The sequence below is a fragment of the Puma concolor genome, chromosome A3, assembly GCF_028749965.1.
Source record: "Puma concolor isolate L17-30 chromosome A3, mPumCon1.1.hap2, whole genome shotgun sequence".
Classification (NCBI taxonomy): domain Eukaryota; kingdom Metazoa; phylum Chordata; class Mammalia; order Carnivora; family Felidae; genus Puma; species Puma concolor.
The window spans coordinates 37,641,596-37,656,948 of NC_141669.1; the positions used below are offsets into that span (position 1 = coordinate 37,641,596).

General features: G+C 43.3%; 1 protein-coding gene across 3 annotated transcripts in view; it reads left to right on the forward strand.

Annotated features, from left to right (window-relative positions):
• Positions 1-15,353, forward strand: part of MERTK (MER proto-oncogene, tyrosine kinase) — a 148,080-nt gene that overhangs the window by 94,094 nt on the left and 38,633 nt on the right. For all 3 annotated transcript variants that reach the window (XM_086700566.1, XM_086700567.1, XM_086700565.1), the window contains exons 8-11: positions 1,477-1,628; positions 9,213-9,366; positions 11,647-11,800; positions 14,503-14,588. In XM_086700566.1, the coding sequence (XP_086556692.1) occupies positions 1,477-1,628; positions 9,213-9,366; positions 11,647-11,800; positions 14,503-14,588 (546 nt within the window). The remainder of the gene's footprint in view (positions 1-1,476; positions 1,629-9,212; positions 9,367-11,646; positions 11,801-14,502; positions 14,589-15,353) is intronic.

A 15,353-nucleotide genomic window follows, 5' to 3' on the forward strand; every position in this document is an offset into this window, starting at 1 on the left:
GTTTTTATTCTTTCTATACATAAAACATTTTTTTATTTCTAAAATGGATAGTTGGTACATGTCTTTTTGCAATTTGATTTTTCCCTCCATTAAATATTTTTTCATATCAGTACCTGTGATCTACCTAATTCTTTCCAGTGGCTGGGTAGGAAGTATTTCATTGGAAAATGTATCAAAATGTATTATGTCATAATTATTGACAGAGCATTACATTTATTCCTTTTATTCACTATTATGCCTCAATGAATGTAATACCACCTATAGGAGAATTTTTTAGATTAAATTTCTGGAAATAAAATATTTGGTCAAAGAGCGTATTATTTTCAGTTTTTATAGATATAGTCAAGTTCCTCACTCCCAAAAAATAATCTAGTAATGACCTTAACCTGTTCCCAAATTATTTTGTGTGTACGTGTGTGTATACACACACACACACACACACACATACATACACATATACATACACATATACATATACATATATATGTATAACACAAACATACTTTTTTCCAATGTATTGTAACTTTTATCCTCGTATCCTTGCGAGAGATAACAGACATTTTGACATAAGTGGGAATGTGACGTAAGCAGAATTTTCCTATACACCAGATAGTGAAAACCAGGGTTAAATTCTACATTTTGACATCTAGTAATTAGCATTTGACCCTCTGGTCTTCAATAATAATGAGATGTCTTATGTATATGTATATGTATACATATATGTATATGTATATGTATACACACATATATATATGTACATGTACGTTTTTAAAGACTTATTGTCTGATTAACTCTGTTCAGACCATCAGTAACCTGCCTTTGGACTTTAAAATGGTGGCTTCCCTTTGAGCTCTGCCGTGTTCCCTGCCTGGTACGTCTCACCCGACACAGGACTGATCTCCAGTCAGTCTGGTTGCCCTTCCATCCCACAGGCGTCTAGTGGAAAACCCTGTTCAAGTTGTATCTGCTTTGCTTCCCCAGGAGGAATCCATGAGTGCCACTCACCTCCCTCCCTGCCTTTCCTCATCTTCGTGATTTTAGTTTAGGAAGTGCTTGCTTTTAAAAACTCATGTAGTATTTCAGGGCACCTGGGTGGCTCAATCAGTTGGGAGTCCGACTTTGGCTCAGGCCATGATCTCATAGTTCATGGGTTTGAGCCCCACGTCGGGCTCTGTGCTGACAGCTCAGAGCCTGGAGCCTGCTTTGGACCCTCTGTCTCCCTTTCTCTCTGCTCCTTCTCTGCTCATGCTCTGTCTTTGTCTTTCTCTCTCTCTCAAAAATAAATATTAAAAAAAAAAGCCATGCAGTATTTCAGTGCTCCATAATTGAAAAAAGGGTGAAAATCTGCTATTAATCTCAACCTCATTTGAATGCTTTCCACAGAACACTGGAAGACCAAACATTCAGAAACTGAGAATAAGCCTCTATGTGCTTTTCTCTGTGGTTCTTCATCATTGTCTCTTTTTCCTTTTGTAGCCCCTTCAGTAGCACCTTTGAACGTCACTGTGTTTCTGAATGAATCTAGCCATAAGGTGGATGTCAGATGGATCAAGCCTCCGATTAAGCGGCAGGATGGGGACCTGGTGGGATACCGGATATCTCACGTGTGGCAGAATGCAGAGACTTCCGTAAGTCTGAACTCCGAAAAAGTGCACTTGTCTCCTTAGATTTGCTCATTTATATTGTGTTAGAAGCTTTCTTTTTCAAGTTTATTTATTTTTGAGAGAGGGAATGGGGCAGAGAGAGGCAGACAGAGAATCCCAAGCAGAGTCGGATGTGGGGCTTGAACTGATGACCCGTGAGATCATGACCTGAGCCAAAATCAAGAGTTGGACACTTGACTGACTAAGCCACCCAGGTGCCCCTAGAAGCTTTTGTTTTGTCGTGAGAAGACAACAGATTTTTTTTAATTAAAAAAATTTTGTTTAACATGTATTTATTTTTAAGAGAGAGAGAAACAGAGTGCAGGCAGGGGAGGGGCAGAGAGAGAGAGGGAGACACAGAATCTGAAGCAGGCTGTAGGCTCTGAGCTGTCAGCACAGCACAGAGCCTGACACGGGGCTCAAACTCACGAACTGTGAGATCATGACCTGAGCTGAAGTCGGAAGCTTAACCGACCGAGCCACCCAGGTACCCCGACAACAAAGTATTATTATTGAATGAGGTCCCTTTCACTGGGATGTGAAGACTATAGTAAAAACTAGAGATGACTGAATAGTTAACAAAATTCCAAGGAATCTTTGGGGCTTTTCTCACTCACTCACCCGTTCGTTTATGCATTCGGTAAATAGGTGAACTCCTCTCTGTCACCACTTGATTCGTGCCTTCTGGGAACTTGGGCTCTTGTAGGAAGATAGTTGAGAACTACCCAGATAACCAGAGCAGAAGGTCCAGAAGCTATATGGCTTAGCAGTCCAACAATTCATAGCCTCTTGGAAATTCCAGAGGATGCTTTTCTGAAGATTATCAGGGAAGAACCCCAGCCTCATAGAGAATGAAAAGGGGTAACCAGACTCCAGAGGACTGGCCTAAGCCAGCAACAGGTTGCCTTAACACAGCTCCACAGGAGTAGGGGTAATGCCCGAGTGTGGATGGGTAGGCAGCTACCAGACAGGTCCCCTTCCCACTTGAGAAGATAGTTGAGGTGACACTGACTTCTTTGTGACGTAGAGCATCCTTGGAAAGGCAGATGTACTGGTTTCATCATCAGGACTGTCTCTTTACTGCCATCATGCAAAGCACACTGTTTTGTGTTGTTATATTCCTGATCGACCTAGCCCTGGGGACAGATCAGATTTTAGCATCCTTGTGGCATTTGTTGGGGGTGCCACATGACAGCAGTACAGCTTCTTGGCAGGAGAGAGGGACAGAGTCCACAGCTGCCCCTTTGACGACATCCAATCTTTGCTTCAGTCGTCGTCAGCTTCATGACATCCAACTCTTACACAACTGCTGTTTCCAAAAGGACGGGTGGGATTTATTCTTTGTCTTTTCCTGCCTCAGTTTACCTATCAGGACGCTGACTCTTGGAAGCGGTAGGTGATGGAAGTAGAGGAAAAAGAAGAGAGTTTGGAAGTGCATGAGTTTTTGTACCTCAGAGTGATGATAGGGTGTTGTTTGTACAAGGCACAACCCTGCTTAGGAGCGTTGTCCTACGATAGAAGCCTCTCGTTTCTTGGTCTTTTGTCCCAAGGCACCCGTGCAGGGTCCTTATTAACTGCGTTTCCACACCGGCTGACTCAGGGGAATCAAATGCCTGTCTTAGAGGCAAGCCCCTTTCACCATGGTGAATCGTGAACAGCACCTGAAGGTGCAATAACTGTGTTCCAGTTCAATAAGGATTTTATTTTTCTCTGGTTGGCAGAAGATTGTAATTATCAGCAGACACTTGAGAGGTCTAAACAGAAAACACCCCAGTTTGTTTAAAGAGTTCAGGTCATCCTTTCGACTTCTTCTGGCGTGGGTGAAAGCTGCCTCTCCGGAGGGGACCTGAGCTGAGGCGTGCTGAAGGGCAAGAGTGGCGAAAGCCTCATGGGTGACGCAGCTGGAGAGCCTCACGCACTAAATGCCACCAGCGCTCCGCTGCACTGTGCATTCTGGTTGCCTTTTGTTCGGCATGGTCCCCTCTGCAGTGAGAACAATACTGCCACAGTGAGAGCTGTGACCTTTCCAGTCATTACCTCCTTGGTGCTGCTGGATCATCCTAGTGAGAACCTCATTTGCGTTGTACTCGTGCTGCACTTCGTGCATCATGAGGGTCTCGTGACAACAAAAGACTTGGCGGCTTGCTTTCCTTAGGATACCATTCTCAGATGTAGCCATGCTTCAAGCTCATCGTGGGCTGCAACCAGAGGCAAATAAAAACGCTGGAGAAAAGCTGACCCAGGGAGGATCCTAAAACCCCTGCCCAAAGTGAAGTTTTCAATGACCTCCGTACCCATCACCTCTGTTTCCTGAACTCCCTTCATTTCAGAAGGGCAAGAGTTAGATACAACTTCATCTCTCAAAATTGTTCTTTCATTTCCATTTTTAGGAAACTGATACTAAAGGTATACCTTCTTTATGCAAGACAATGGAATTGGATATTTTTGAAAGCTATTCCCAGGAGTTACTCTAATAAGGGTGGGTTTTTTGTATGCGGCTTCAGAACTTTCTTGGAAGTGATCTTTGGGTGGGCTATTGTTTATACCTTTATTATCCCCGCATGTTATATCGCTTTCAGACTAAAAAACTCCTGATAGTTACTGTACACACATTTACTATATCTTGATGAAGATATCGACCTTTTTTTGTTCTGTTTTTTTTTATATCCCTTGCATTTCCTAATCCAAGCTCAAAATCCAAAAGTCAGGAGCAAGTGCAGTCTATTCTCCTTGAAGTTGGGGCCATGTCTCGCTCATCTTTGTACCGTCTGAACAGAGGACCTTGAACTTACTTTCTAGGCATTTATGGGGCTTGATGCATGGATCTGACTGACATCCATACTGGCTGGAGAGTTTCACTCTGTGATGAGACAGGCTTTTGATGAGTGTGGACTAGTGTTTCCCATCTATTCCCATTCCCAGAAGTTGTCAGTAGACCTTCCATGAGAGAGGAATTCAATGAGCAAATAAGTTTATAAAATATCACATCGTATACCCCTCTCTGGAAGATCAATAAGGTTTATTGGTAAGCTCAAGCCTCTTTGGTATTTTACAGTAAAGTCTGTTTCACTTTGACACAGAATGGCCCACATGTTCAACAGAGAGACTCATCGTTATATGTGTTATTTATACAAAACTCATTATTATAGGATTGTAGTTCTAATGCTGGTTTAATTGTATTTGGAAGGGGTAGAGATGTTAAATCAGAAGGCGGTTTCATTATGGGCAGATTATTATGGGCCTAGAGACAACAGGACATGTAGAAATAACTTCTTTAAAGACCTAGAGAAGCCACAGTACCTTCAAGGATTCCTTCCTCAGGCCTAGACCACTGCGTCCTAACAAGCTTGGATTTGGGCATGAGCGCACTGGCTCTTCCTTTCCTTATTGCTCCCTCTCACTCACTCTCAAAGGAGGGCAGGGCATCTGAGCAGGTGTCATGTTAAAGTATGAGAAATGGGCGAGGTTCTTGTGGGATAGGTCAGCCAGGGGTCTGGAACACTGCCGAAACCCAAGAATTAATCAAGGGTGATATGCACAGCTTGGAGGAGAAACCTACAATGGACGTAAATCGCATGAACTAGTCAAATAAACTTCTTGGTGTGAGGCATTAGGCAGCCTTGGTTATTTTCTCTCCTGTGCCAGGACTTGAAAGACACTACAAGGTCACTTCTGTAAGAGGACCTTGCATTTATAGGGAAAGACGATCCAAATATGGCACCTTATAGGTAGAGGAATATAGGAATAATAATAACCACCATTGATTACTTACAGTGTGCCAGACTGTGTGCTTCATGTTGTGCGTGTAGGAATTCATTTAACCCTTACAAAAACATCATGAGACATTAAAAAAAAGAGAGAGAGACAGAAAGGTATTACTTTCAATGTTTACTTGAGGAAACTGAAGCTCAGAGATGCTGAGTAACTTACCAGAGTCACAAAGCTTGGAATTGGCAGCACTGGGGTAGGAACCCAGGCCAGACTGACATCCAGAGCTGTGCTTTTCAGAGCCCACTACCCTTTCCCAGATTCCTTTGGCTTTCATGATACGGTGTCTCTCACTCAAATTCCACACTGTGGCCTCTTAGCAGAAGGAAGTAAGAACAGGACACGTTTGAAGAGTAAGATGTGAGTTTCGCATTGACAAATGCAAAATGAGTCCTGTGAATGTGAAGCCTGTTGAACAAGCCACCTTTGTTGGCGTAGCATGACAGAAGCTCTTATCTGGTGGTGCTTCCCCCGTTGACTGTTACCGTTCTTCGAGGCAATAAAATGGGCCTTATTCTTAATTACATAAATTATAGGGCTGTGAATTCTGACAGAGTTGGAGATCTTAACACCTTTCAGTGATTAGCAACAAATGCCACTGCAGTTGTGCTGACTTTAGTGCCTCACAAGAGAAAAAAAGAAACTGTGTTTCCAAAGACACGCTATTACTTTCCCTAGCAGGCAGGGTCTACGTGTATGTTATCAGATGTCATATTGTAAATCTGATTTCATTACCTGAAAACGCTCTTAGATTTTAAGTCCTCGAGGCTACGGGCCTTTGTTGGTGAAGATGAAAACTCACAGAATGAGAAATTGCAGTTCACCCGTGGCGTGTGCCCCAGAACCAGACCACCTCATGCCAGGGAAACAGCCTCACCTTCTATGCTCTGCACCTGACCGTGAGAGAGAGAATACACACATGGGTGGCTCCTACATGGGTCTGGTTTTAAATGGATTTCTTTGTCAAATTTCAAAATCAAAATGAAAATAAATATTTGGGGATATAGATATGGTCAGTCATACGTTTGCTTACGTATTTGGCATCAAAAGAATTTGGATCAATTGCATCGATTTTTAGAAACAGGGATCATCTTTATCATTTAAGGCAATTCTTAGAGAAAATGGTTATGCTCCACTGAAATAGTTATCATGTATCTTTCTAATCACTACTTCAGCATTTATTATAGCTCCACCCCTAAAATGGGAAAATTCTTTATGTATTTCCAAAACATGTTACCTGTAAGCGGTGGCTGCCATCGTTTTCGTACTTCAAGATTCGGCAAGATGACAGCAGTAACCAGGATGATTGCCATTGTTGATGCACTTAAGGAACAGGAGGTGGAAATTTCAAAGTTCCTTCTCTGGGTTTTCACAGTGACTTATTATAGGCCCTAAGCGAATAGATCTTATCAACTACTGTTATGTTTGTTTCCAAAAGGATGATTTTGTGTTAGGATTTCTCTTCTTCTAGGAATTTAATTCATTCACAATTATGCATGTCCTCTAACTTAGAGATAATTCTCACAAATGATATATTATACATATCTTTTAATTTTTTTAATGTTTTATTTATTTTTGAGAGAGAGAGAGAGAGACAGAGCATGAGTGGGCGAGGGGTAGAGAGAGAGGGAGACACAGAATCGGAAGCAGGCTCCAGGCTCTGAGCTGTCAGCACAGAGCTCATTGCGCGGGGCTTGAACTCATGAACTGCAAGATCATGACCTGAGCCGAAGTCGGACGCCCAACAGACAGCCACCCAGACGCCCCATGATATATTGTATTTGAGTCCTGGCAGATGAAAAGCGTGAAGCTAGAAGCAGGCCCAAAAGCTGTTGTCAGGCAGGACATCTTTTGTACATTCAGGAGCTGTTAGGTAGTAAATTGTGAAGCAGACATGTTATTTCTCAGTGGCCAGCCGGACTCACTGCAGGGCTCCATGACTGTGTGGGTTCGAACCATAGAGTTGCTCTGCTTGATGAGTTCCTGTCCCCCACCCAAATTAAATAGAGAATGACCAACTAACCCATAATCAAAACTGGGTTTGCCATAAATAAAATGCTCTATTTCTAAAAAAGATATTGCGTGAATACCCCCCAAATTGTTAATTATTATTTTGTTTACTTAATTAATAAAAAAAAAATCTGTGACAAATCTCCTTAGCATACAGTCCAGTGGGGTGGAAAAACCAGAACATTTTAAAGCCATATTTTCCCCTTTTATCCCTTGTCTAAGATTATTTCTGAGACCTGATGGTCACTGCTTGTTTACATTTAGGAAGTCTGTGGGTGGCTGACCCAGGTTCCCCCTTGGTCACCAATGACTGGCCTGCCCTCTCTGTAAGGGCTGAGCTGGCCCCACCCTGCCCCACTGTTAGAAGGAAGCAGCATGATACCAAGTGACCAGGAATAAAGTTACCAACCCAAACCAGGCGCCTGCTCGTCAGTGATCTGTGATATCTGTGCACCACCTGCGTGGTGTGACATTTCTCTTTCTGTCTGTGAAATCAGGTCTCCAAACTGCAGAGATTAAAGACGTGTTTCTGGGGTGCCTGGAGAGCCCAGTCATTTCAGCTTCCGACTCTTGATTTCAGCTCAGATCATGATCTCACGGTTGTGGGGCCGAGCCCCGCATTGGGCTCTGTGCTGACAGTGCAGAGCCTGCTTGGGATTCTCTCTCTCCTTCTCTCTCTCTCTCTCTCTCTCTCTCTGCTCTTCCCCCTCCCTCCCTCTCAAGATAAATAGTCCGAAGGCTGAAATGAGGTCCTAAAACAGTCTTTTTAAAAAAATAATTATTTATTTTGAGAGGGAGGTTTGGAAACAAAGGGAAAAGTGTTATATAAACACTGAGTTCTGGGGTGTTTTGTTTTGTTTTGTTTTGTTTTGTTTTCAAAAATCACTTACTCCTGGGGCACCTGGGTGGCTCAGTTATTTAAACATCCGACTTCAGCTCAGGTCATGTTCTCGAGGTCCATGAGTTCGAGCCCCGCGTCGGGCTCCGTACTGACAGCTTGGATTCTGGAGCCTGCTTCAGATTCTGCGTGTGTGTGTGTGTGTGTGTGTGTGTGTGTGTGTGTGTCTCTGTCTGTCTGTCTGTCTCTCTCTCTGCCCCTCCTCCACTCACACTCTGTCTCTCAAAAATGAATAAATGTTAAAAAAAATTTTTTTTAAATCACTTTCTCCTGTGTTTTAATGGCGCATGGTGCATGGCAGTGGTTATAAAACAAAATAAGTAAAAGTAAAACCAGATTTTTGGAAATTGAGAAAATTGTGCATGTGTCACACTAGAGGGGGAAAAAAAAAACATGCCAGTGCCCTCCTCAAGGTAGATTTTAGTCCAAATTCTTATAATTTTAAAGAACAGGAGCCCATGCATGCTGGTTCAAGGGAAGTTGGCAGGTGGTCAATGTCAAGGTATAGTTTGGCTCTTGGGCATTGTACTGTGGGGGTTCTGAGGGCAGGGGTCTCCCAGAGCCAGGCTTGCTCTTGCCCTCTGGCTGCCTCTGCTACATGCTCCCTCTCTTCCAGAGACATCTTCACTGACCATTCTGAGTGCCATGCCTTCACAGACTCACTTGGGCAAGGCCCTAAGGCCAGAGGTTGCAGCCAGCCCGTTCAACATCCCTGCCCATCCTTGGGTTCCGTTAGCTGTGCGCTGAGTAAGGAAGGGATGCGGTAGAGACACAGCCTGTGCCCCCTGGGAGGTGGGTGGGATGACTTCCCTCAGAAGGAATTGTGGGCGAGCAGGCGACGCGCCCCTGGCAGCTCACTGTTTCATCCCCTTTCCCTCCTTCTCTGTTCCCAGAAAGAGCTGTCTGAAGAAGTTGGCCAGAACGGCAGCCATGCTCAGATTTCTGTTCAAGTCCACAACGCCACATGTACGGTGAGGATTGCCGCCATCACAAAAGGGGGAGTCGGGCCGTTCAGCGACCCAGTGAAAATGTTCATCCCTGCGCACGGTGAGAGTCGGGTTCCTTATCGTCTGATAGAATGTGCCAGTCCAGGCAATGCAGAGTGCCAGAGAGTAACCTGTGGGATGGGTATCTGGTTTAAGAATGAAAGACAAAGACCAGAAGGAATTTTTGCTCTGAGAAAGGTAGTTGATATGTTAACACACATCACAGAGCACTGATACCTGTGAGTCCTCCCACTGCCATTACTATTGGTGGTACTGAGTTACTGGAAAGATCAGTCCTTCCAGAATACCAAATTTGACTTGACTTAATTTAGTATAAATGACGTATACGTGACTGAATGTTGGAGAGCTGTAGTATGGCTAGTCTTTAGGTCTGTGTAATGGGCACTGTTTGTTTATGTGCTAGTGTTTGTTTTGTGTGTTTTAAGCAGTAAAGCTTACCATGTTATTACTCACTCAAGCCTTGGTGCCGTGCTTCGTGATTGATCGGTACAAAACATAAAGTGTTTCCTATAAAAGCTCTCCTTATACAGCATTGGGCTCACTGAGCTAAATGCTCAGCCCTGCATGCTGTCTTCTTTATGTTGTTGGAGTATCCTTTGGCAAGGAGCCACTGTGGTGTCCCATGTGGCCCTAAATGCTGTCCATGCTTCCATAGACCAGTGGAGCCTTTGTTCTGACTCTCACTGCCCTGGGTTGTTTGATATTAAACTGCTGTCGTAGACTGCATGCACAGGCATCTGTATCAGTACGATTTTTGCATTTACAAGGTCTTGCCAGATATGGTCTTTGTATCCATAGCAAATAGGACTTGTAAGTAGACCATCGAGTTCCTGTCTGTCTGTTCCAGTGACCCCCAAACATGCTGAACTGGAGCCATATTACAGTTCCTGTAGCCCTTGGCTCTGTATCTGGGGAACGTTAGTAACTGGTGATGGCAAGCAAGACATGTCTACCTGGTTGAAATTCTGAGACCATGAGATTCTGATGCTAAGGGCACAGGTTAAAAAAACATCAGAGTTTGGGAAGACAGAGCTTTCATCTTTATATAAACTCTCCACCATTTTAAAAGGCTGTGCTATGCTGGTAGTCCTTGCTTTTTTGCACAATCCCAACATGCATACTTTTCAGCTGCCACAGTTTGGTTACATAACACTAGTTCCCCAATGACATGGTCCGAATTTGAGTTACCGTCATGTGTTACTGTGAGTAATTGCATGAAGTATAAACTTTGCCGCCAGTGGTCCGGTCCACAAACCACTACCTAAATAACAGATGCTCATCGATGCCCATGACGGGTCTTGTTGCTTGTTTCAAAGTTCTCGGTAGTTGGACACGCATTTCCATTATTCAGATCACATGCGTCTAGTAAGACCCATAGCTGCGTTGCCTCCTTATCTCCCAGGGACACACCCACATGACACTTCCTAAAAATAAGTAATTGAGGGGCATCTGGGTGGCTCAGTCGGTTGAGCATCCACCTCTCGATCTCAGCTCAGGTCTTGATCTCAGGGTGGTGAGTTCAAGCCCTGTGTTGGGCTCTGCGCTGGGCGTGAAGCCTACATAAAAAATAAATCAATAAATAAAAATAAGTAATTGAAAGAGGGAGTTGGTGAACAAAGGCGAAGTGCAGAAAAGAAAGGAAGAGTGATAGTGTTGGAAGAGAAATTTGAATTGAATGTGGAGTTACGGAAGAAACAGCTGATATGGGAAGGCAGATATTGCCGCCATTGGGTATGCGTATGTCCCGCTATGCAGCCACGGAACAACGGTGAATGAATGAATGAATGAATGAATGAATGAATGAATTCACATAAAGGAACTCTCAGAGATAGCTCGCAACGTGGAAAGCACAGGGGCTAAAATGTTGGGGATGAATCCAGACCCAGAGAGGAGGAGGAAAATTCTCCACAGCATAGAAAATATATTCTCTCCATATCATGTTATGTGACCAGAAGACAGTACCATTCAAACTCCTCTTGAGACGTTTTTTACAAAGAAATACAATCTTTTCTTTCTCAATATTCCTCAATGTTTTTGAATTACAGTGTACCAGATAAACACTAGTTTTACCTTTTTTTTTAATTCCTTATATATTCATAACTGATATGAAAAGCATCACCCATTGATTGTTAAGATCACTTTGCGTGGTCTCAGCTTGCACCATCAGAGTGAGGACCGCCTGCGTATGTAGATCACAGAATATAAAAGGATTAAGTTCTAGAGCTTTTGACTGTCTTCTTCCCTATTACAAGCTAATGTTTCTTACGTGTTTCGGATCCCAAAGGGATGTTTTCAATTGGGTCTGTTGGTATTTTACTAGGTTGGGTAGATTTTGCCCCCTCGTCAACCCCGGCACCTGGCAACACAGATCCTGTGCTCATCATCCTTGGTTGCTTTTGTGGAGTTGTTTTGATTGGGTCAATTTTATATATTTCTCTGGTCATCAGAAAAAGAGTCCAGGAGACGAAGTTTGGGTAAGTTTCCCAGTTTAAACTGTTCTGCCCCGTGTTACCCTGTGCTTCTTATGCCAAGTAATAATGCCTCTCGTGCTGGCCCAGCTCCTCACATTGTACCTGGCTGGGTGCCCCGTCTTATGCACATCCTGAGGACAGGCAGTTTCCTTAGTTAGGCCAATGCTACAGAGGCAGCCAGCAGTGAAAGCCAGCCTTGAAAGGGCTCATTTACAGAGAAGAGCATCCATAGGCCTTCAGTACTCAAACTTCGTTGCTGTAAAATGAGGATTTTTGTTAGAACTCTTAAAAATAATCCTAACTGTTAAAAAAAAAAAAAAATGAGGGGCGCCTCAGTCAGTTAAGTGACTGACTCTTGATTTTGGCTCAAGTCACGATCTCATGGTTCCTGAGTTCGAGTCCTGCATCAGGCTCTGCGCTGACAGCATGGAGCCTGCTTGGGATTCTCTGTCTCCCTCTCTTTCTGCCCCTACCCTGTGTGCTGTCTCTCTTTCTCTCTCCCTCTCTCCCTCCCTCTCTCTCTCTCTCTCTCTCAAAAATAAATAAACACTAAAAAAATGAAACGTATGTATAGATAAAAATACTAGAAGGAAATTCACCAAAGCATTAGCAATTCTGAACAGTATAAGTGTGGATGATTCTGTGTTTTGTTTTGTTTTTTTTACTGTATTTTATACATTTTTTCTAATAGAGAAAAGCTTTGTATTTTCACATTCAAGTGTAAAAGAAGATCTTGTTCTAATTTTTCTATACATCTGACTTTTATAACCAAACAGTAGTTAAATATCAACAAAAATGGGAAGGCGTGTTAAGGCAACCTATGATAAGAAAGCTATGTGTAACTTTGTTTCTGGAACTCAGTTTTCTACTCCAGTGACTCTGCAGCGCGTTTGGGTTTCTGTGAAACCCAGTTGATCACTCATGGGGTAGAGGAAGTACTTTGTAAGATGCGGGTTGTTGACAGCCTGGAATAGGACAGAGTAAAGGAGGGTGAATGACTGTGTTTTGGCAGGAGCTGAGCAACCTTTATTCATTGCTGAGTCTTAGGAATGCTACTGGAACGTTCCACTCCACTCCAAAACTTTTCACTGTCATGGAGAAGAAGCATGAGAGCAGAGGCTATCCTGCCCATTTTTCGTGTCCATCCTAGTCCTAAGGGTCGGGTACCTACAGTACTTATTAACTCTATCCTTATAATTATTATATCTCAGTATGTAAATTCTAAGAATGCCTATTTTGAAGAAATGACAAAATCTGACCCAAATCCTGAACATATACTTGACCAAAATGCATCCCAGAGTCTAGATGTGGTTTGTAGGCTCTGCAGAAGTTGTAAGAGTAGCACAATAATATGTATTGAGAGCCTTCTAGGTGATAGCCTGGGGTACAACGCTGAACAAAAGCAGGTACTACTTGCCCTCAGGGGTGCTCACAGTTCATGGAGAATCAAGCAATAATCACACAAGTGATTACACATAAGTATAAAATGGCAACTGTGTGCGGCGCCTGGGTGGCTCAGTCGGTTAAGCGGCCGACTTCAGCTCAGGTCACGATCTCGCAGTCCCTGAGTTCAAGCCCCGCCTCAGGCTCTGGGCTGATGGCTCAGAGCCTGGAGCCTGCTTCCGATTCTGTGTCTCCCTCTCTCTCTGCCCCTCCGCCGTTCATGCTCTGTCTCTCTCTGTCTCAAAAATAAATAAAAACGTTGAAAAAAAATTTTAAGTAAAATTAAAAAATAAATAAAATGGCAACTGTGTAAATCCTATATAAAGGGACATGTAAGAGTGTATAACAGGAGAATTTGACTGCATTAGGAAAGTCGGGAAAGGCCTCCCTGCAGAGGTGATACCTGAGCTAAAATCTGAAGAAAGAGCAGGTATTAATTAGGCGAAAGACAAAAGGAAGAGCATTACAGCCAGAAGGCACAGTACATGCAAAGGCCCTGTGGCGGTAGGGAGCCTGGCATACAGAGGGGAAGGCACTGGACTGGAAGATGTGACACCTGGGTTCTAGCATTAATTTTGTCACTTGGATGTGACACAGTTATTTTTCTCCCTTTCCTTTTTGGAAACAGGCCAACAAGCAGAGCCCACACAGGTGAGGAGTTATGCTGCCTACACCGTTCGGGGCAGAGTGTCTACATAAAATATTTGGAATTCTTCTGCATAGATTTGTCTCTTCACCTCATTTAATTATTCAGTCATACGTATCAGTATGGACTCATGGACATTCACTTTATACTTTGGATTAGAATCCAGTACTACTTTATTTGCTTGCCCAGGTTGTTACAGCTTTGGCCATTGGGAGCTTCTCAGTTGTTTTGTGTTGTCTCTCTCTTTGTTTTTTTAAATGTTGATTTTTGAGACGGAAAGGCAGAGAGAGAGAGGGAGAGAGAGAATCTCAAGCAGGCTCCATGTGAGGCTTGAACTCACGAATCATGAGCTCATGCCCTAAGCGGAGACCGAGAGTCAGATGCTCAACCAGCTGAGCCACCCAGGAGCCCCATGTGTTCTGTTCTCAGTGGTATATTGCCAAGTAAGCCTAAAACAGAGCTAACGAAAGAAGTCCATTTCTTCCAGTGGGAGGGGTCTTTGCAGTCAAAGAGGCCTTTCAACAAGCAACAGCTTGGTTAATCCTTGTGGAATCAGCATCTGCCCCAGCAGCCCTTTCCTAATAGTGGGAGATGTCTTTATTTTTTATTCGCCCAGGAATGCCTTCACAGAGGAGGATTCGGAGTTAGTCGTCAATTATATAGCAAAGAAGTCCTTCTGTCGGCGAGCCGTTGAACTCACCTGTAAGTTAATTTTCATCTTCCCTGAAGTAGTTAGAGCAAAGAAAGAACAGCAGATTAATTGATAGATTTCTAACAAAAGGCAAAGGAGTCAAAGGAGTTATTTTTAACATGCAAAATGTCTTCAGAAACCAGCAAGCAGATAGATAGTGAGACATTGCCAAGTGCTTTCCTGCTGGCTGGTTTACTGGAAGTCTGGAAGTGGACCTGAGGTAAAGCGGCCTGTGTTAAAGACTCCTAACACCAAGAAATGCGGAAGGAAGAAGGAACTCACCACAGTGATAGGAGAAGATGTGGTTAGAGGTCAGGGATTTAAAGAAAAACAGCAAAGCAATTGACATAATCTCTGAGCTTATTTCCTGATTTTTTGTGGCAACGGGCTCAGAGAACAATTTGCCAACATACTTTACAACAATTATGGTTTGAGTTTTGCTGATTCGGAGTGGAGCCTTCCAGTTTGAAGAGCGAGAATACACAGATGGCTGTGTTCTTGAAGAATTCAGAAACCATGTACAAAGTACGTGCAAATATCAAGTCCGAGCTTCAGGATGTTTGCCGAAACAAGAGCACCAAAACAGATATAAGAATGATAGAATGCAGGGTGCCAAGAAACAAAAACTCACTCAAGGTACAATGTTACTGATTTCTTTAGGTTTCTGATCTACAAGTTTTGACCTTTAGAGATCCGTTCTTGCATTAAAAAAAATTCTCCATTTAGACCCGTTCTTTCCTTTATTAGAGGACCAGCTGGGTAAAAACAAAATTTTT